Source organism: Parasteatoda tepidariorum, chromosome 3 (assembly GCF_043381705.1).
Source record: "Parasteatoda tepidariorum isolate YZ-2023 chromosome 3, CAS_Ptep_4.0, whole genome shotgun sequence".
NCBI lineage: Eukaryota > Metazoa > Arthropoda > Arachnida > Araneae > Theridiidae > Parasteatoda > Parasteatoda tepidariorum.
In genome coordinates, this window is record NC_092206.1 from 45,737,217 (window position 1) to 45,757,882 (window position 20,666).

At 27.3% G+C, this 20,666-nt stretch overlaps 1 protein-coding gene across 1 annotated transcript in view; it reads left to right on the top strand.

Annotated features, from left to right (window-relative positions):
* Positions 1–11,587, top strand: part of LOC107456211 (glycerophosphocholine cholinephosphodiesterase ENPP6) — a 39,940-nt gene extending 28,353 nt beyond the window's left edge. Inside the window, exons 4-8 of the mRNA XM_016074014.3 lie at positions 2,427–2,536; positions 4,599–4,760; positions 5,801–5,938; positions 6,977–7,091; positions 11,064–11,587. Coding sequence (XP_015929500.1) covers positions 2,427–2,536; positions 4,599–4,760; positions 5,801–5,938; positions 6,977–7,091; positions 11,064–11,302 — 764 coding nt within the window. The 3' untranslated portion in view covers positions 11,303–11,587. The remainder of the gene's footprint in view (positions 1–2,426; positions 2,537–4,598; positions 4,761–5,800; positions 5,939–6,976; positions 7,092–11,063) is intronic.
* The last annotated feature ends 9,079 nt before the right edge of the window (positions 11,588–20,666 follow it).

The window sequence follows — 20,666 nt, forward strand, 5'->3', positions numbered from 1 at the left end:
ATTTGCCTTCGTGGAAGGCTTTTTGATGGAGCAAGCCCACATTTGCGTTCCATGGAGATGAAAACCACCCAAACCTACCACATTTAGCCTGACTGCAAAGTTACTCTAACCCATGATCCGTCTACCACTGAGGATATTTTATGGCAGCAGTCTGGTCGGTGTGAGCCGGGTGCGGAATTCGTACAGATCAGTCATCGCTGAAATTCGAACCAGGTTTGCCTCATAAGAAGGTGAGCACTCTATCCTCTAAGCCACCACGGTTCTCATCATATACTATTTATGACATGCGACTTTCAAGTGTAGTTGATGAATCAAATCTTATGTTTTCATGAATTATATTCAAATGAAGCAATTAGTACAATGTGTAATTAATTGTAAAGATTATGCTTTTAAGCAATAATTATTTTTAAGTGTTAGATATCTTCTCATAGTTTGATTAGATTATTAAATATTTAGACATTTTTAACACCATTTGAAGTAAAATTATGGAATATCAGAGCAGGAAAAGAGAATCTTTTTCGAAATGATGATAAATTAGGGGAAAATAAGTTAAATAAGGGGATAACGTATGAAAATACTGTTTATAAAGAAAATCTAATAATTTTAAGTAACAGTTCCTACACAAATTATTTATATCCATGCAGTGAGTTACCTAGTTCATAATAGGATATTAAAGCTAAATTAATTTTAAATTAAACATTCATTCCATAAAATCATAAGAGCATTACATTAACAAAAAAAGAAACGTAAAATACATTAAATTATATTTTGCATATATATGAAAGGGATTTTAAGTAATCTTACAACTCTAAAGATAAATCAATTTATCAAAGTTAATACATTTTATTTCTGTAACTAAGTATTTCTAAGTGAGTTTTCTTGTGTAACTTTTACAAAAAGGAATTTTAATCTTTAACATTTTAACTTGAAACATTTTAATGATGTTTTAAAACTCAAAGTTAAAACTGGTAAGACTCAAAGGAAGTTTAAAATCAAGCGAATACATTTATTTGAAACTTTAATTCCAATTTATTTGTTTAAAATTTTATCTCCATCTAAAATAATGATTAAAATAGTAGATTAACATCATTTGCATCTCTTTCAATGAAATGACCGAAAGGTTCATACACATTGAGAAAAAGGAATGGTCAAATCTTAGAATTTGGTTTCAATTATTGTGTTTCTGGGTCTATTTGAATAACAAAAAAACCCAGAAATATTTACAAATGCGCTTTGGTAATGTTTTAGGCAAAATTTATCTATGATAAAGTATGGTAAAAATTTTATCATGATACCTTAGTTCATGGCATAAAAACCATTTTATTGGGTGAACTTACTTTAAAGTTTCGTATTTTTTGCTAAGCGTCTGTTGATAAGAACTATAATTTTGAAGCCTAGAATTCCCGGTTAACTGTCAACTTATAGAGGGAAAAAATTACCAAACGAATGGTTTAAATACCATATATTTTGATTACCATAATTAAGAGTTTTTTTCACCAGAAATATGTTTATCATGCAGAATGGTAATTTTACCAGAATTATTTTCTCTGTGCATTTCCTAACCACATTTTCAAAAAAGTTGTCGTAATATTACTGACTTATAATATTACGAAAATTTTTGCAACTTTTATTTCACTCTCTTTTATTTTAGCAATTAGAAAAACGGATTTCATTTCAAACGATTGACAAAAAAGTTATAAAAAAATCAAATTACAATCAAATTTAAACATCTTTATTTTAAATTATCTATAAAAATATTTTTTCAGAAAGTTATGATTATTTGTTCGAGGAGTTTCAATAAAAGAATGGAAATTTACTAGAGCAAGTCACAAAAATGGCTTTAAATTCCCAAGCCAGAAATGTTTTTTATAACCACCACCGATATTTCTTGATTCAGATTTTGCTCTCGAAGAGATTCGAAATATCTAGATCGTAGATTGAAGATCTGTACTTGATCTGTACTAGATCTGTACTTGAAAGAAAGTATTTCACAACATGTTTATACATTTCCCCAAGCACACTGCAGTCAGTTGAGGAATCGCTTTTACATCATGATTCATGATAATAGTTCAAAATAAAATGATGACTAAATGTGTTTCATAAAAGTTGTTAACAATCGTAAATGTATACTAAATGTGTGATTCATAAAGCATATATCTTTTTCTTAAAGCTAAAACAAGTGACTATTTATTCTTCAGTACCTTAACAAAAATTTATCTGAATCAAAAATAGGGTAATTTAAATAACTTAAAAATAGGGTAATTTAATCATGGACATTCTGTATAAGATTCATAAATTAAATGAGAATTGAATAAAAATTTAAACAATGTTTCAATAAGGAAATGCTAATGTATAATAATCATGTTTAGACGTATGATAGGAATTTTAAGAACATTCATTTGGATTTTTTTTTGTTTAAACCACAGGTCATAAATATGGTCCAAATTCTTTTGAAAGAAAACAAGCTGTGAAAGATATTGATAATATATTAGATTTAGCGCAGCGTGAAATATCTAGAAGAAGACTACATGATAAGGTAATTATTAGTTGACAGTATATTTTCCTTACACTGCGATGTTGTTGACATTCTTATATAATAAAGCTCGAAACGTAAACTGTACACTGTAAGAAAATGGATCCTCAAATTTCATGAAACATTCTTAGTTTTTGACGAAACCGTTTCCTCGTATACGCCCTAAGCATACATTTCGTCGAAGTAACATAACTTCATGTCTTTATCGGGGAAACGAGCTTCGTCAAAAGTAAAAAATATTTTGCCTTTCTAGTTACGACTGTCTAGTCTTCATTTTAATTTCGTAATTCTAGATAGCGATTTCCCATAATGCACTGTGATGAGGTTCTGAGTTCAGAAATTTATTATGTCGTTTATTTGAAAGTTCGTGTTTGTCATAAATCCTGTAATTTTGCAACGAAATGAGTTTCCAAATAACGAAATACAGCTTAAGGACTGCTGAATCGTCAAAAGTGAGAGTTTTATTTCTGAAAGTCTGGTGCATTTTAAATAGTTTAGTTTAAGAGTTTAGTTTAAAAATATAAACGAGGAAACAAATTTTATTTTAGATTTCTAGTTTTTCCGGAATGACTTATTAACCCTTTTACTTTTTAATAATGCTCTTTAATTCGATTGATAAATATGATATAAAGTTCATGAACTAATGCAAGATAATTAGATAACTATTTTCTACTTTTGAAAGGTGTATTTTATCAGTTATTTTGAAAAGTTGTGATCTTAAGAAATAAAAATTCATTCAAAAACTAAAAGAATTCTATTGTTGAGAATATAAATTTTGAAACCTTCAAAAATATTTTTAAAATCGTTAAAATTACATTGCTATAACTCTGAAACTCACAAAAATCAAGGAATAAAAAATATCATCAAAATAAAAATTGGATATTTTCCGCCTCAATGATTGAACTGAAAGTTTTATCAAGTATTCACAGAACGACTAGATTTTACAAATCAGTGGACCTTAAATTTCATGCGAAAGGGTAGGTAACAATAAAATCTAACTACATTTAATTTAATTTGATACTTTAGAAATGTGAGTATTTTGAGATAAGAAGCCTTTTCCTTACACAAATTGCACTTATTTTACACTTGAATGATTAAAATCATGTATTCTGATTTAAAGAACAATACAGAAATCACGCCGGAGGGAATATTTATAACTTGCAAATTATATAGAATAATCCGTAAAAAGGTAGCGATTAAAATAATACAAAATTTAGTAGAACATCGGAATTAAGAATTATATTTTGAAATTAAAATGTTTTAGAATAAAATCACACATTGCGATATTGTATATATATATATATATATATATATATATATATATATATATATATATATATATATATATATATATATATATATATATATATATATATATATATATATATATATATATATATATATATATATATATATATATATATATATATATATATATATATATATATATATATATATATATATATATATATATATATATATATATATATATATATATATATATATATATATATATATATATATATATATATATATATATATATATATATATATATATATATATATATATATATATATATATATATATATATATATATATATATATATATATNATGTTTATTCAGAGAAAGTACGTTTTTGTGTCTGATTTCGTAACTTAATTAATAGTTAGCACTAATTAATTAGCATATTTGAGGTCACCCCCAGGAACCATTAAGATTGACACTTAGTTCGTGAAAATCGGATCATTAGAACGAAAGTTATTCAGGGTGATATCTTTTTTTTTTTGCTGACTGTACATGTAGATTTATTAAATACATCTTGTGCGCCACCTAGGAACCAAATCTAGAACCCGACATTCGAAAGTTTTGCTCTGTTACAATCGTACCCTGTTACAATTGACCCCACTCTCCCCTACTAATGATTAACAAAATTACTTTAACAGTGATTTTTATCAATCAAGGTTCGCAAACATCTAATAGTGTAGTGTTTCTTGATAAATTTCAAATATTTATAAACTTTTACTGATTTTGCAACGACATATTTTGTTTTCAAAAACTTTAAGGTGAATCTTGTGGCACTTTCTGATCACGGAATGACATCGACGGATTCAAGAGGCTTGAACGTCATAAATCTGCAACAGTTGGTTGATGTTTCTGATATAAAATACATGGTATATTATGGAGCAACAAGCATGCTACTGCCATGTGAGGGAAAAACTGAGAAGGTAAAACTGAAAACGCAATTCTGATATATCATTAATTTTCAAATCATGTAATGATATTTGTTATCATTATTTCTCGTTGATTAAAAAAACTGTTTATATGTGTGCGTCGTATTATTGATCTTATTTTGGGAGAGTTTCCCGACACTGAGTTTTTGAAACGCACTTTAAACTCTTTCAACTTTTTAAATGTAAACAGTCGTTTGACTGTCGGCTTATCGAGCGATGAAGGTCATAGCCTTTACGTTTTTAATAAAAATTATTTTTATCAATGTTTTTCATAATTCATCATAAAAATAAACTACAGCAGAAAAAACTAAAACCCTAAAGTATAATAAAATTCAATTCATAATTTTTAAAAATTTAGATAACATTCTTAATGGATCTGATTTGCCCATTCTGCTCAAAATGCACAAATCAGATTCTCAATTACTAAATGCATAATAAAAATGGAATTTTTAATTTCAAGAAAATTTACAATAAAAAATTATGTTGGCGTATTGTTGGGAAATATTTTTAGTATAATTAATTTATTATACTCTGTAGCAAGGCAAGAATAAACCATTACCCCTATGGGAAGAACCTGTTTGCATCTAAATGTATGGCAAGCTTCCAACGTAAACGAATATTAACATTGCCAACTCCTGAAGCGACGTAGCACGGTCTTCTTTTTGCTTATAAAAAATAGATCGAATTAAATTTCTTTTCGATGAGTTTAATTTTTAAAAGCTTTTATATTGTTTTAAAAGAATAATTTTATAATTTGACAGCTAAATAAAACGGAACTATATGCAGTCGTGGATTACTTAAATCCTATACCATAATTCTCTTTTCTGAACTTGCCACGCGAATTGTTTTCAAAACATTTTAATACAATACAAAATCATTAGCTTTTAACAAAAAAAGGGAAGGGTGGGATATCTCCACTATTCTCTCAAGAATAAAATGACTAATCTTTTTCGGTCATTTTCGAACGTCCCCGTCATAGCGCGCTCCAAAAACACCAAATCAGGGAACTCACCCAATATTAAAATATTTTCCAGCTGTATGAAGAGCTCAAAGGAATAACAGGTCTTCATGTTTACCTCAAAGAAGAAATTCCTGAACACTATCACATAAGAAATAATAGACTAACACTTCCAATACTTTTGGTGGCTTCCAAAAACTATTATATCAAAGGAGTAAGTGTGTTGTTTTTTTTTTACCAATAACTGTCTATATTTGTTCTGTTGTTCCTTATTCAAATTTATTAAAAGAAAAATAGCAAATAAAAATCATGACATAAGAAATACTAAGAGATTTAACTGTAATATTAATTTGTATATTGAAATTATTCATTTGATCTGGATTTATTATATGAATCAAACAGCAGACAATAAGCAGGGTGTAAATAAACAGTATTTAATATTTACATTTGCTGCATATTTACTACTGTAAAATTAACTGTTTATCTTTTTTTAATGATATATCAATATATCATTAATTCAGTATGGAAAAAAAATTACTGAAATATTTTTTATGCTTACATAATCAAATTATAAAGCAAAAATACAGATATTTATATAATTCGATAAAATACGCAGATCAAAATTTTTTAAATTATAATAATTTTTAAGTGTACCGTGTAAATAACTTAACTTAGTTAAAAACCTACTATGATTCATAACAGAAGTGCTAAACTTTTATTTATTATCGTTTGCACTAAAGAACTATTTTAATCTCCAGGTTTACGTATTTTAAATTTTTATGTAAATGAAATGCATCTTGTTTCTAATCTTCATATACATAACGTAAAAATCAGTTATGTGTATTTAAAAAAATCAACCAGTATAGTTTATGATATTAGAAAAGTTTTTAACTAAGATAAAGGAAATAAAAATATCGATATGCTATTGTAAAAATAATCATTGTAATTTAAAGTGTAAATTATTTTCATGGCTAGAAACAATTAACGTTTCTGCATAGTAAAGCAAATATATAGCGCCAAATTCTTTTTAATAACTAATTTTGTTAACAAAAAAAATATTTATGTTTATCAAATGCCAGTAAAATTTAAACTCAAATTTAGTTCAACTAAAAGTTACGGCATATAAACTGCATTAATTATCTAATAATATGTTTATGTATTTTTCCTTTTCTTATACTGTGCATAGCATTCAATAGAAAATGCATTCAACAATATTTATTTAGTTCGCATTCTTCCATCATTTATTCCCCAGTTAGATATCCCTGGTAAAAGCATTCCTACTGGTTCATCAATATCATTAGGATCTCATGGCTATGATCCATATGAAGTTCCAGATATGAGAGGCATTTTCTTCGCTAGAGGACCAGGTTTGAAAATCTTTTAATCATCTCTTTCATGTAGAAAATAAAATGCCTTTAATAATCGAACAAAAGAATGAAAAGTTTGGAATAGAGAAGCATTTTTTAAATTTTTTTTTTTTTTGCTTTGAAAGTGTTATTTTTCTGCAAATCCTAACTAGTTATTTTATGAAATAAATGCAAAAATATTTTTTTAAATTAGGAGTGTGTATTTTCCCTAAATTATGCTTTAAATAAGTAATTAACAAAAAAAATGTATTAATAAAGGTTAGTTAAAGTTTTTACAAACTTGGCAAAGTTGAATTTTTATACTTTCAAGTGTGTCAATTAACTTTACAGAAATCGTGTCACGCATTTATCTATAAAGCAGTGTTTACCAAAGTGTGGTACGCGTACCCCCAGGGGTACGGGAACAGTTCAGAGGGGGTACGCGTTCTTATGCGAAATATCTTGCAACAAACGAAACAAAAAAATGTTTAAAAAATTTCAAACAAATTTTATATAAAAACAAAGCTAAGCCATGAAAATTTACGATTACGTATTTTTCTATTGGCTATTTTTTGCTGAGTTAACAATTAATAATTAGCGCTGTTAAGAGCCAGTTGTGATTCTTAACTTTTGTGCAATTTTTTATAGTAAAAATAGACATATTTTTATAAAATACATTCATTTTTTTATTAGTGGTACACAGCGCTACGAAAAATTTAAAAAGGGTACGCAAAAGTCATAAGTTTGGGAAACACTGCTATAAAGAGTTCCATACGATTGCCTTAAAGATATGTTTTCAGAATTCTTGAAAAAAATATTTTTTTGCAGATTTTACAAATTGATGTTTATACCAGAAAAAATATTTCATAGTTTTGGATATAGATATAGTTATATCTATATCTAAAATAATAGTTACAAATACCGTAATATCTTTATTATCCTATTAATTTTGCTTTTTCATAAAGAGTTATTTATTTGTAAAATATTATAGCGAAACATTGTTCTTTATTTAGTTTATTTTCAAAAATTAAATCGAAATAAACATATGTTCTGGTGTTAATCTAGACTCCCGGGTTAAATAATTATTTTTATTCATAAACAAAAATTAATAATTTAAATCAGTCATAAAAGTTGATCAATTATTTAATTAAATCCTTCATAAAAATATCAAATTTTTTCAAGCATCAAAAAATATAAACTCATTCCATTCGGTTATATATTTTAATGGTTGTAAAAGAGTTCCAGATCAACAATTTATTGATTTTAAACCTTTATTAATGCTAAGCAAACCAGCAAGCACGAGGTCATCGAAATTCCAAATATAAATGAAGCTACAGTGTCTAAATTGCTATAAATCTTTTTCTGCATCTTGTAATGAAGTTGGAAAATCAAAAAGTATTCTAACCTATTTCTGCAAAACCACTCCAAAAGAGGTAATTTAATTTTCATATCAATGATTGATTGCTGTGAGATGAAAATAAAACCGAAATAATAAGATGCAAAAGCGAAACCTATTATCCATATTTCTCGCCATACTTAAATTCATTGATTTAAATACTCATCGAAATAAGTGTTTGAATTCTAAAGAACTGAAAATTAAAGATATATAAACTGTCAAGGTATTGCTTGTGTATCTGTAGGCATTTGAATTATAATAAGTAAGAACATTTTAACATTGCTAACTAAAACGCTTTGTAGAATAATATTTTGAAACCCCTTAAGTTTAAGGGTTCAAAAATATGTTATTAATCGCTTACAAAAAAGAAAATATATTTTTCTGCCAAGTCTTTAAATAAGACATTTTTCAACAGAAAAAGGATTTTAAAAACAGGTCAATACATCGATACGTATAGATACGTGATACATTCATACGGGGTGAGTAAATTAGGTAATTAGACTAGCGACATCACGTTCAATATGATAATCCTGGGCGCACCAAATTTCGAGAGGTGGTTGGTGCAATTGTCATGTTTTCAGCATAAGTCTAAACTTGATAGATTCATGTGGTCAGACGTGGTCTATAAAATTTTGTAGTGCATTATTAAAATGAGTGACATTGATAAGGAGCAATAACGATGCATTATCATATTTGACTTCAGACATGAAAACAGTGCAACAAAAAATTTTGCAAGGCTCCAGCTGTCTTAGTGAGACAGTGTTTACTCAATTTCCCTGGTTTTATAATGGTTTATGGCATTTCCAAACAGAAGATATTCTTTGCCTTCTGAAAATGCCTTAATCAATTAGCAGAGGAAGACCCTTCATCTGTTAGAGTAGATGAAAATGTATGAAATCCGTTATCTTGTAGCATCGGTTGACGGCTAAAATAATAGTAGAACAGTTGAAATTGAATCCCACCAATGTACATTAGACTTTGACTAATACATTCCGAAAAGGGACCATACCTGTGAGACAAAATACCAAGAAGGAGCATCACGACTCTGTGATATCACTAAATGTAATCAATGTCACAGCAATAACAATAAATGCGTTTTTGGACAGCAAAAAGATTTCTGACTCTTCAAACTCTTTACTTACCTAACATGAACACTTATAATTTTTTTCCTATTTTCGAAATAATAATTAATTTCAAGGGACGTCATTTTAGGACTCAAAAAACTTTTTAAAGGCTGTATGAATTCCATCACTAATATAAGGTGTAGAGGAAACGTCTTGTTGCTTATTAGGAGTATTATTTCAAGGTAGACAACAATAGATTGTAATTGCTAAAGGCTGTATGAATTCCATCACTAATATGAGATGTAGAAGAATCATCTCCAACGCAGTGTTGCTTATTAAGAGTATTATTTCAAGGTAGGCAACAATGGATTGTAATTTTTAAAGGCTGTATGAATTCCATCACTAATATGAGATGCAGAAGAATCATCTCCAACGCAGTGCTGCTTATTGGGAGTATTATTTCAAGGTAGACAAAAATGGATTGTAATTGTTAAAGGCTGTATGAATTCCATCACTAATACGAGATGTAGAAGAATAATATCCAACGCAGTGTTGCTTATTAGGAGTATTATTTCACGGTAGACAACAATGGACTGTAATTGTTAAAAGTTGTATGAATTCCATCATTAATATGAGATGTAGAAGAATCGTCTCCAACGCAGTGTTGCTTATTAGGAGTATTATTTCAAGGTAGACAACAATGGATTGTAATTTTATCCAAATAAAAAAAATTCAAATATCTGTCTAATTTCTTAATTTACACACCTCGTACGTTTTAAAGCTATTTATATCAAGTTCACTAAAATGTCACATATTGAGTGTCTCTTCCATTACGCCTTTGAAAGTATGATTGACTTGTAACATATTTTTATTATATATTCTTATTACGTTTAGTCGATTGTAATGAGAATATCATTTAATATAAAACGAATATTTTCAAGAAAACTAACACGAAAAATATACATAAAAACAAGAACTTATTTTGTCACATGGTTAAAATATAAGATAGTACACGACAAAGCATAGTATCTAAATAATTCTATTTTGACTAGCCTCTTTGAGCTATCTTGCTTTCTCAAGTTATGGTTTTTAGCTCATTTATTTTTCTATACAATTTTTTCATTGGCAACTGCCTTCTCTAGATTTTAACTTGAATCTGTTTTTAAGCTTGTGTCATTCGCGTGCCGTTCTGATAGAAAACGTAGTGTTCTGATCATTCGAAACATATCGAACTCTCTTTCATATGAAGCAGACGATTTTTTTAAAATTTAAAATATTATTTCGTGAGTTCTTTCATGAAATGGCAGCAGTTTTTGAAGCTCGCAACAAATTGATTTCATTACCATAGAAATTATAAACTAAAACTTTATTTTCATACATCATATAAAGAACTTTTTTCATTAAGATTTTCACATAAGATTTAACGGTGGGTGTGGTGGAATCGTCCATTTTGGATAATTTATAAATTTTATGAGTACTTTTGTTCTCTCATATTTAAAAAAAAAAAAACTAAATTTGACCTTTTCTTTGCAGGACTAAAGAGAAATTACATATCGCAGCCTCTACAGATGGTTGATATTTATAATATTCTTTGTGAGCTTTTAGGTATTGAGCCATTGCCAAATAATGGAACAAAAACTGTGGCTAACGGAATTACAGCATTAAGATACTCCTCCGCTAATCCACGCATAAGCTTCTGTGCTAAACTTTATTTTTATTTAGCACTTATGTTGCCAACAATATTTTATAGATTTTTATCGTCTGTCACGTGATTAATATAATTAAATTCCTATGAAAATAAAACAATTAGTGAGATTTTTTAATTTGAAATCAAGCAAGAAAATAGATTTGAAATAAGAGCTCAATTATACTTGTTCTCATCACCGGAAACTTTTCATATACATGAGCCATGAAGAAACAAAGAAATCATAAAGTTGTTTGATAATTATATTTTTAGTAAATACTTATTTTAAGTAATTGCAGACTGACAGAATGTATAAGAGCTGTTCTATTTATATGGTTGTTAATATTTGTATAATAAAATATTTTTTTACTGATTCTTATGTGTTCATTAAAATCTCGTAAAAAAGAAAAACTTTATAAGACATTTTAAACATATCATTTTAAATCTACGACTCTTATAATTATAATTGTTAGTTCTATCTATAAGAGTAGTACTAAAATATTAAGTTGATGTAAATAAAGCCTGTGTGTTTAGCTGTTAAACATTTGAGAAGCAGTTTGACTGTCCTGGATCTCTTCAGTGCAAAGCTGAATCTTCTGTACCGACTAAATCAATGGAAATCAAGTTTATCTAAATTAAAATATCACAAATGGTTCTCATAAATAGCTTATTTAAAATTCGAAACTAATAAAAGGAGACTTGAATAAGCGAATTCTGTTTCTTTCAATGGCTGCAACTTTAAATATAAAACTATTTTATAGCAAACTAAACTAAAGTTCCTCGTTTCATTTTCCTCCGTAATAAAACTATTATCAAAATTTTTATTATTTAACAATAATTAAGCTTGTCAATAAATAACGAGTCAGATATCAATTAAACGAAATTATATTATTTAAGAAATGGTGACGGACTCAAAATGTAGATTTTGGTATGACAAAAAGGATTCATGCTGTTCGCTCGCTGTGTGGCAATACTTGCTACACAAACTGCGATAAAAGGAGGACAGTCAATTCGTTTCTGAATTTAACTCTAAGTCGAAGAACCGAATGTGAAGAGCAGCTGCTAATCGATTTCTTATAACTGAATTCAATGATTATCGGTGGTTGGAAGCCTTTGTTATATTAGGCAACGTAATGAGATCGACTGATCAACTCTTTCGTATACATCATATTGTTGCTCAAAAACACTAGGCAACCGGATGGGAACATCTTGGAAAACTCAAATGGGCAATGCAGCGTTACTCACCCTGGAGTTCTGCCTAAATGTGATTGCATATCTTCAATGTTCTCAAAGAAGCGCATCGATGAAAACAGTTTCAAATAGACGATGTATAAATGCGCAACTGGTCCTATATCCTGAGTAGCATTGGCTAACAAGTGTCTTATTGGGACAAATGCCTACACAATTGTAAGAATGTACTTTTGAGTTTCATATAATTAACTGTGTAAAATCGTCTTTAACTGATTATTTGTTGAAGGCATTTAATTTATTTATTTAATCTAAACATCTCGCACTTTTGAAATGAACTGAGTACATCAGTGTTTTTTTATTAAAATTAATCCTTAGATTTTATAATTATACGGTATCAAACATATAAATTCATTTAAGAATTATTTGTAGTAGTAGAATTCATATTTCAAAATTTCTGTTTCGAGATTAGTTATGATGAAAAATATTCCAGTTAAAATATTCTTGTTAAAAATATTATGCTGGATAATAATTCTTCCCTATTATTAAGATGAAAAGAAATGTTAAACCTTTCATACCGAGATAGTTTACGTTGTTTTAATATCTAAAACTTTACTTCAAATCATGGAAGTCATTAAAAATATATATATATTTATATGATTTAGTTATGATTTTGTTCTATCGGGTCTTCTACTATTCTATGACTTATTCTACTTTGAATAACCTTCACGGATAAACAACGCGAGTTATGCCTTTAGTTGTCATGAACTTTAAGAAAAATTAATACTGAAAGTTTTATAAGCATATGTTAAGATACAAGGACTGCCATAATCTTATTTCTAAATTTCGTGATATATTCCCCGTTTGGAAATGCTTTTCTTCTATGAAATAAAAATAGTTCCTCAGAATATTTTTCTAAAAATAATACAGAAATAAATTCGAAAGACTAATAACCATTCAGTTGAATACCAGATAGCATAAACATAATGAAATATAAGTTTTGAAGCTAAAGATAAATGATGAAAAATAAGCCATATAATATCTGTAATTCAAGAATAATGAAAAGAATTGTTCAAAGGATTTATAGTAATGATATAGATGAGAAAAAAAAACTAACGCCAACTTTCATTACGTTTCTTAAGTTCCTTTCTATTATAAATCCTTTAACACTATTAAGACTTAGCTATGACTCGTCAGTTTAGGAAAGCTATATAGCAAGAGTATTTCGCTTTAGGAAGTATACAGTAATCAGGAAAAAATAATTTTCTTCTGTATTTCCATTATTTTTCTTTCCAAGAAAATCAGTATTAATTCAGATATAGCTTATTCGTAAGAGTATTATCAATTTATGTGTTTGAAACCCAATTTGAATTCAATTTAATTGATATAAATTAAATGTAAATTATTTGTGTTACAATTCGGCAATAAAAGACTGTCATAATGCCTTTTATTATGACTTTATTAAAATAATAATAAAATTTAAAACATTTCCCTTTTATTTCCCTTCAGCTCTTCTTCCAGAAAATTCGTAATAATTTAGCAAATTTATTCATAAAAATATTAACAATTCATATATTTGAGAACCAATTAGAATTTAATTTAATTTATATGAATTAATTGCTTAGACTTTACGTTACTTTTGCGCAATGAAAACTTTTATTAAATTTATTAATAACATTTAACCTATTTGAACTGTTTTTTTTTTAAAAAAAAAAGCGGCAGTCAAAACTCATAATATCAAGTCTCAATGTTTTTGTGATACATTTGCAGTAAAGTTTATTTAAGCTTGTAATTACATAATCATTGTAACATTAACGTAATCCAATAATTTTTTTTTGTCTAATGATAAATTTTATCACCCATTAGCTTAATAGCACGATCTTGGTTAATTGAACTAAATGCTAAATGCATTTTTAATATTAACTTTTAACTTTATAAATTAATCTATACAAATATGTTAATATTTTTGTTTTTCGTTTAAGCATGATTACAATCCAATAAAAACGTGAATAAATTTCTATAACCATTTTTAAGTTTAATAACTACACTCACTTTGAACATATTTCATTTTGTACAAAAATGACACATATTTTTAATATATGTATTTAAGATTAAGTTTTTATGATTTTTTTTTATTTTCTTTATAAAAATAAATAAAAAAAACTAGATTTTACTAGTATTTTTGCAGTAAAAGTAAAGCAATTATGTAGCACAGTTTAATGAAGATAAAACTACATTTCAGTTATCTAATATAATACACCCCATTTTAAGTTATTTAATGCATACAATATCTAACAAAATTACTATTTTGTAACACCACAGACATTTTATCTCATATTTTGATACTTTACATTAATTCTGACAAATCCGAAATTGTGACATTTTTTATCTCGTAGGCATATAAATTGTAATTTTTTGAAAATAAATACGAAATAGAAATGATTTTATTTAACGTAAAGAAGAATTGTTTTGTGAAAACTCAACTCCTTGTTTCAAAGAAATAATTTCATTTTTTATTTCATAAATCAAAGTATTTTTGATATCATAAACAGTAGAATTTTATGACTCGTGTATTAAATGACATTTCTGAAACGTTCTTTGATATTACTTTCGATTCTTATGCAGAAAAGTACAAATCGACAGAGAATCGAAATGACTAAACTATTCAATGTTTTGGAAGAAAATATCTCATAACTTTTACTTAGACATAAGTCTAACAACACGAGCAAAAAGAAAATATTGCAGTTCAGTGAAGAAATTTAAATAAATATAAAAAGGACATTTATATTGCATACTTTTTTATTAAGACATAGAACAGAGAAATATTTTTTCCATCGTTGTAAAATATTGAATGCTTTTCATCAATTTTTGATTTTGTTTCAAAAAACAGTAATAAGCATTTTTTTCTAAAATCTGTGAATTTTTTAAACTGTCTGTCTTCAAAAACATCGAATACAGTAAGAGCCACGTTAACGTGAACTTGAATGTATGTTCATGTTATCTGTTCACACGGAGAAAACAGTACTGGTAAACTTACCGTACTGTATGATAAGGACAATTTTGATATAAAAAGAAAAAACGTAATTCAAAAAGAAACGTGATTTAAAAAGAAAAAACGTAATAAATTTAAAATATACGGTATTTAAATCTTTTATTTGAGTAATTTTCGTACATATGGTCGGTTTACCGGAAATTCCAAATTTCAAAATTATAATTATAATTAACACATATTAAGCAAAAAATAAAAAAAGGAAAAGTAAATTTAACTGATTTTTTATGCCATGATCTAAGATATCATGTTAAAATTAGCGAATTTCAACTCATATTATAAAACCATATTTTAGTGTTATTTTAACCAAAATCACTACCAAAGCATATCGAAAAGTTAGCTTTTTAGTGTTTTTATAAAGCCAGAAATACGGTAGATTTTATCGAATTCTGTTGTTTTTGACGATGCTTTTTGAGTGCAAAAATGTTTGTCAAAAACGTAAACAAGTTTAATGTATCTCAACACCAAAAATAGTACAAGAATGCTACACCAAAGTGATGTAGTGAAACGCTTTACATAACTTTTGAGTGTTATTATTTTACTACAAGAATGTTCTTTTAAACTAAAATAACCGCAAATTTTTTTATTCCGTGACACTAAAATTTAAAATTACAAGAAGTTAAGATGCATATTAAAGTTAGTAAAGTTATTTTCACGATACAACATAAAGAAAGAGTCATTATATTAAGGATATATATGTATAAAATATTTATTAAAATGAAATTAATTTGTTAATCAAATATACACATATCACAGTACGAATATTAATATGAATTCGAACAAGGCTTAACAGAACCGAAAGTTTGAATATTATAAAATTATTTAATACAATTGTTATATTTAAGTTATTCTGCTTAGAAGAACATAATTATCTTTCGTATGCAACTAAAAACATGCTATTCTCTTATTTTAACTAATATTTAGTTATGATTCTGCGAAACGTTCAGCATCATGCGAACTGAAATCCGAAATCAAAATTTAATCTCTGTAAAATTGGTTAAATTGATAGTAAACAAAAAATATCGATCATCTGATGGTTTATTTACCCAGAAATCGGTGAAAATAATTCACGGATGGAATAAATGTATGAGCTTTGTGTAAGCTTTATTGGTGCTGATATTTAATAACCATTCGGAATTATCTGGAAGTATCACCCAATTTTTCGAGTGTTTGAACATTGATTTCGAATAGGTATGACACCAGTTTTTGCAGTGTGCAAAATTTGAGATTTGAACAAAATGACATTTTGTGTCAATTATACTTAACATACATATTCTAAACTATTATGAAACTATTATGACATTCCTATTATGAATATGCGGAAGGATATGGATCCTTCAATAAAGTTACAATAATTTAAGAAATGTTTAGCTTGTGCACACTTAAATTCAACTAGTTCTCACACTTCGTAGGAAGAACGCTTCTCTCGTAGGAAGAACGCTTGACATGCATATTGCTTTTAACATTATCAGTTAGTATGCAGAAAAAAGTTTTGAGTTTTCCGCAAGAATATTTTAATGTCATCTTTTTATTAGTTAAATTTAGCAGAAGCATGGCAATGTGTTTTTGAATCATTGCAAAAGTACCTTTTTAATAGAGATTTCATATGCATATATTTTGAAATTACATGTTTTTAGAAAAGTACAATAAAAAAGTGAAATAAATAAAACGATATTAATTTCCTTATAAAATACATTCGTAAGCTTTTAGATATGAAATGCGAAATTTCATGTATTTTAATAAACGCAACAACAGTGAGGAAAAAATAAAACGAAAAGTGGGGATATAATATATATTATTTTATGTTGTTTAATAGTTTTGTATAGTAAAACAGAAATATGTGAGTAAATATTTTTTTCTATAATGATTATAGCATGGCTTTCATTTTTACATTTGTTAAATTTTTCACGTTTTTGCACACTAGTTAATCAATCAATAACTTAATAAATCTTACTATATTGCATTATTGTGTGAGATGTATTACTAACAAAAGATTCAGGATAAAGCTTAAGTCGGAATATTTACCAATTTATTATGCATTATGTATTCGTATCAGGCAACATATCATTCAATTCTCTTGAGACAAAACCCATTTAACTTAACTTTCAAGTTTCCGAAATAGAAGGCAGAGTATGTACCATCTTGAGACTCAATTAATGATGTTAAGTTTCTGAGAGTTTGGAAAAGTCATATTTATCATAATGAATTTTATGAGTTTATTTAACTGGAAGACTTTACTTATTAGGAAAAAATAATTGATATTGAATTTATCATTAGTCAAGAGAATTTTAACCAAAGGATTTATTAAAAAAGAAGGAAATTAGAAAAATCTGGAAATTTTATCGAATTCTTTACTCAGTTAATAGGAATGTTGTATAAGTTGAATCATAAATTGATTTTTTTACTTATATTATACCCTGAGAAAAAAATAACTGTAAAAAAATAATAAACAAATAAAAATAAATAAACATAATTTTGGTTAATAAAACCAAAATATACAGTATTTAAACAATTAAGTAACCCAGTAAAAAATTCATGGTACAATTACTGCTAAAAAAACGGCACTTTAGATGTTCAGTCCATAAAAACCATTTGACCGTAAAATAGTATACTGTCATTTTTGCAGTAGTATCTATTTAATTAGAGCGATTCAGCGTTTTTACGGTTATTTTTACAGTAAAAATTACGGAATATTAGATTTTTTGTTCCGTAACATGATTCGGCAAAAATGGATTCTACTGTTAAAAGCATCGGCACCCTGAGTACCGGTACTTTTTGCCGTAATTTGTTTATAATTTTTTACAGTGTAGTAATTTCTTCGCTCATATAGTAACAGTTTACCGATAATTCTGGTTTTTAAAATTATAGTTTTTATTACCACACATTTCGTAAAAAATACAAAATTGAAAAGTAAATTTAACTGAATAAATGGTTTCTTATCCATTTGCTAAAATATCGTGGTAAAATTACAAAATTAATCTTATGAGATATTATAAACCATATTTTATTGTTAATTTTCCTGCAAATTTAGTCCCATAGAGCCAGAAGCACGTTAAATGTTGCAATATTTTGGTAATTTTGACCATACTTTTTTCCCAGAGTAAAAAGGGATAACCAGTATTGATAACATGAACATAAAGATGACAAATTTATTGAGATTAGTTCATGAAGTTATTAAAAATGGAAAACTTAACGAGGATGATTAATAAGAAAAATAAATTCAATTTTAAAAATTATTCATTTAAGGTGTCTGTGCAAGCGGGAATAATTGGCATAAATAGTTCTAGGGGCATATAGCAGAAAATAAATAGATAGGGGTATAAAGTATAAATTTTAATTTATTTTATAACCGTCGTTGAACAATCTATTACCCAATTTTGGGTTTATGACTACTACTGTTCAATTCCGTAAAATTGTAATTTTGAATCCAATCCAGAAGACAAGAGCCCTCCATGATCAAGTATTGGGAGAAATTTGCCTTCGGGGAGAACTTTTAGCTTGAATTAAACCGCATTTGCGTTACAAGGAGAGGAAGACCTCTCCTTGTAACGCAAGGAAGACCACGGGAACCTCCCATGGTAAGCTTGACGGCAAGGGGACTCTAACCCATGATCCGTCTACCACTGAGGATATTTCACGTCAGCACTGTGGTTGCTGTAAGCCTGATATGGAATTCGTAACGACTAGCTATGGCTGGGATTCGAACCCGGGTCACCTCATTGGAAGGCGAACGCTCTATCACCTGAGCCATCACGGCTCAAATTAAAAATTAATCAAAAGCGGCTAAACTTTCAATCCCTTTCCTGACATAACTTTTAGTACTATGATTTTCAAGTTATAGCTATTCCACCCCATCTCCACATTTAAGTAAAAAAAACTACATTAGGAGAAAAAATGCATTATATTATTCATTAAAAGAGCATTTTTTGTTATTATATGTTCATCATAGTTATAACAAATTAATTATCACATTCCATGTGAGTTCTTCAAACTATTGAGATTTCGTAAAAATCCGATCATTTGATACAAAATTAATTTTGGGCGATGCTTATTTTTTTTCAAATTCTATCTATTTATTATAATTCAAAAAACAGGTTAAACAGAATAAGTCTTTTGAAATATGTTGCTCTAGGATTAGCGATAGCATATCCAGTCATTTAATCAATAGTCTAACAGTTGCAAAAAGTTGGAAGACTGTCCTAATTCCTAATTTTTTGTAAACTGCACTGCAATAAAACGTTTTTAAGTCTATGGGTGCATAATTTAATGTCTGTGGATGCATATTTATTTACTTTTGTTATAAGATTTTGATCGAACTAGAATAGTTTGAGATAGCGTACTTGATAACAAAAGTCATTTTAACTAATATTTTAATATAATAGTAGCATTGGGAACGGAAAATTTTAAAGAGTATTAACTTCTACGGTATTTTGCTTAGTTTTTCTCTAATGATTGAGTGTTTTTATGCAAAATATTCATGAAAAGTTTATTAATTTAGAAAGAACTTTAAAAAATCTAACTGTGATTTTACTGACATACGTAAATTTCAAGCAATTAGATATAAAGAAAATTGATAAATTTCTCATGTTGTTATTTAAAAAAAATGGTGTACAAACGTTTTTAATTCATGTGCTGAAATTTTTATTTATGGAAACATTGAAATCATTCTTGAGCAAATAAAATTATAAATATCTTTTTAGGATAAAATAATACTTAATTATAAAATATTGTTCTGTAACAGTAAGAACTGAACAAGAAATATCTCAAACATTATATTTTGCTTAATTATATTACACATTATATTTTCATTTAAAATAATTATTAAAGCCAGAACTTTTCGTAAAAATTTTACATTTCTCTGTGGCTTGTCAATTTTAGTTGTTATCAAAGTATCTAATCATAGTACATAAACCCATGAAAAACTTAACTTGATAGTCGTGCAAACAATTTTCTAATTGATAAAATCACTATTATAACCAATATTATTCTACAAACCTCCTTAACAAGACAAATAGATTTTTCCAATATAACAAATTGGGAAACATCCATTTCTTAATTAAATCTTTCTCTCTTCAATTCAAACACAGTCATTTTTTTCTGTAGTAAAGACGATGTTTGCATTCTGGATGACATTGCTCGTTTATTATATTCTAGGGTTCACTTATACCATATGTTGTGTCCCTAAAGACTTTATATGACAAAGAATATTTGCTTT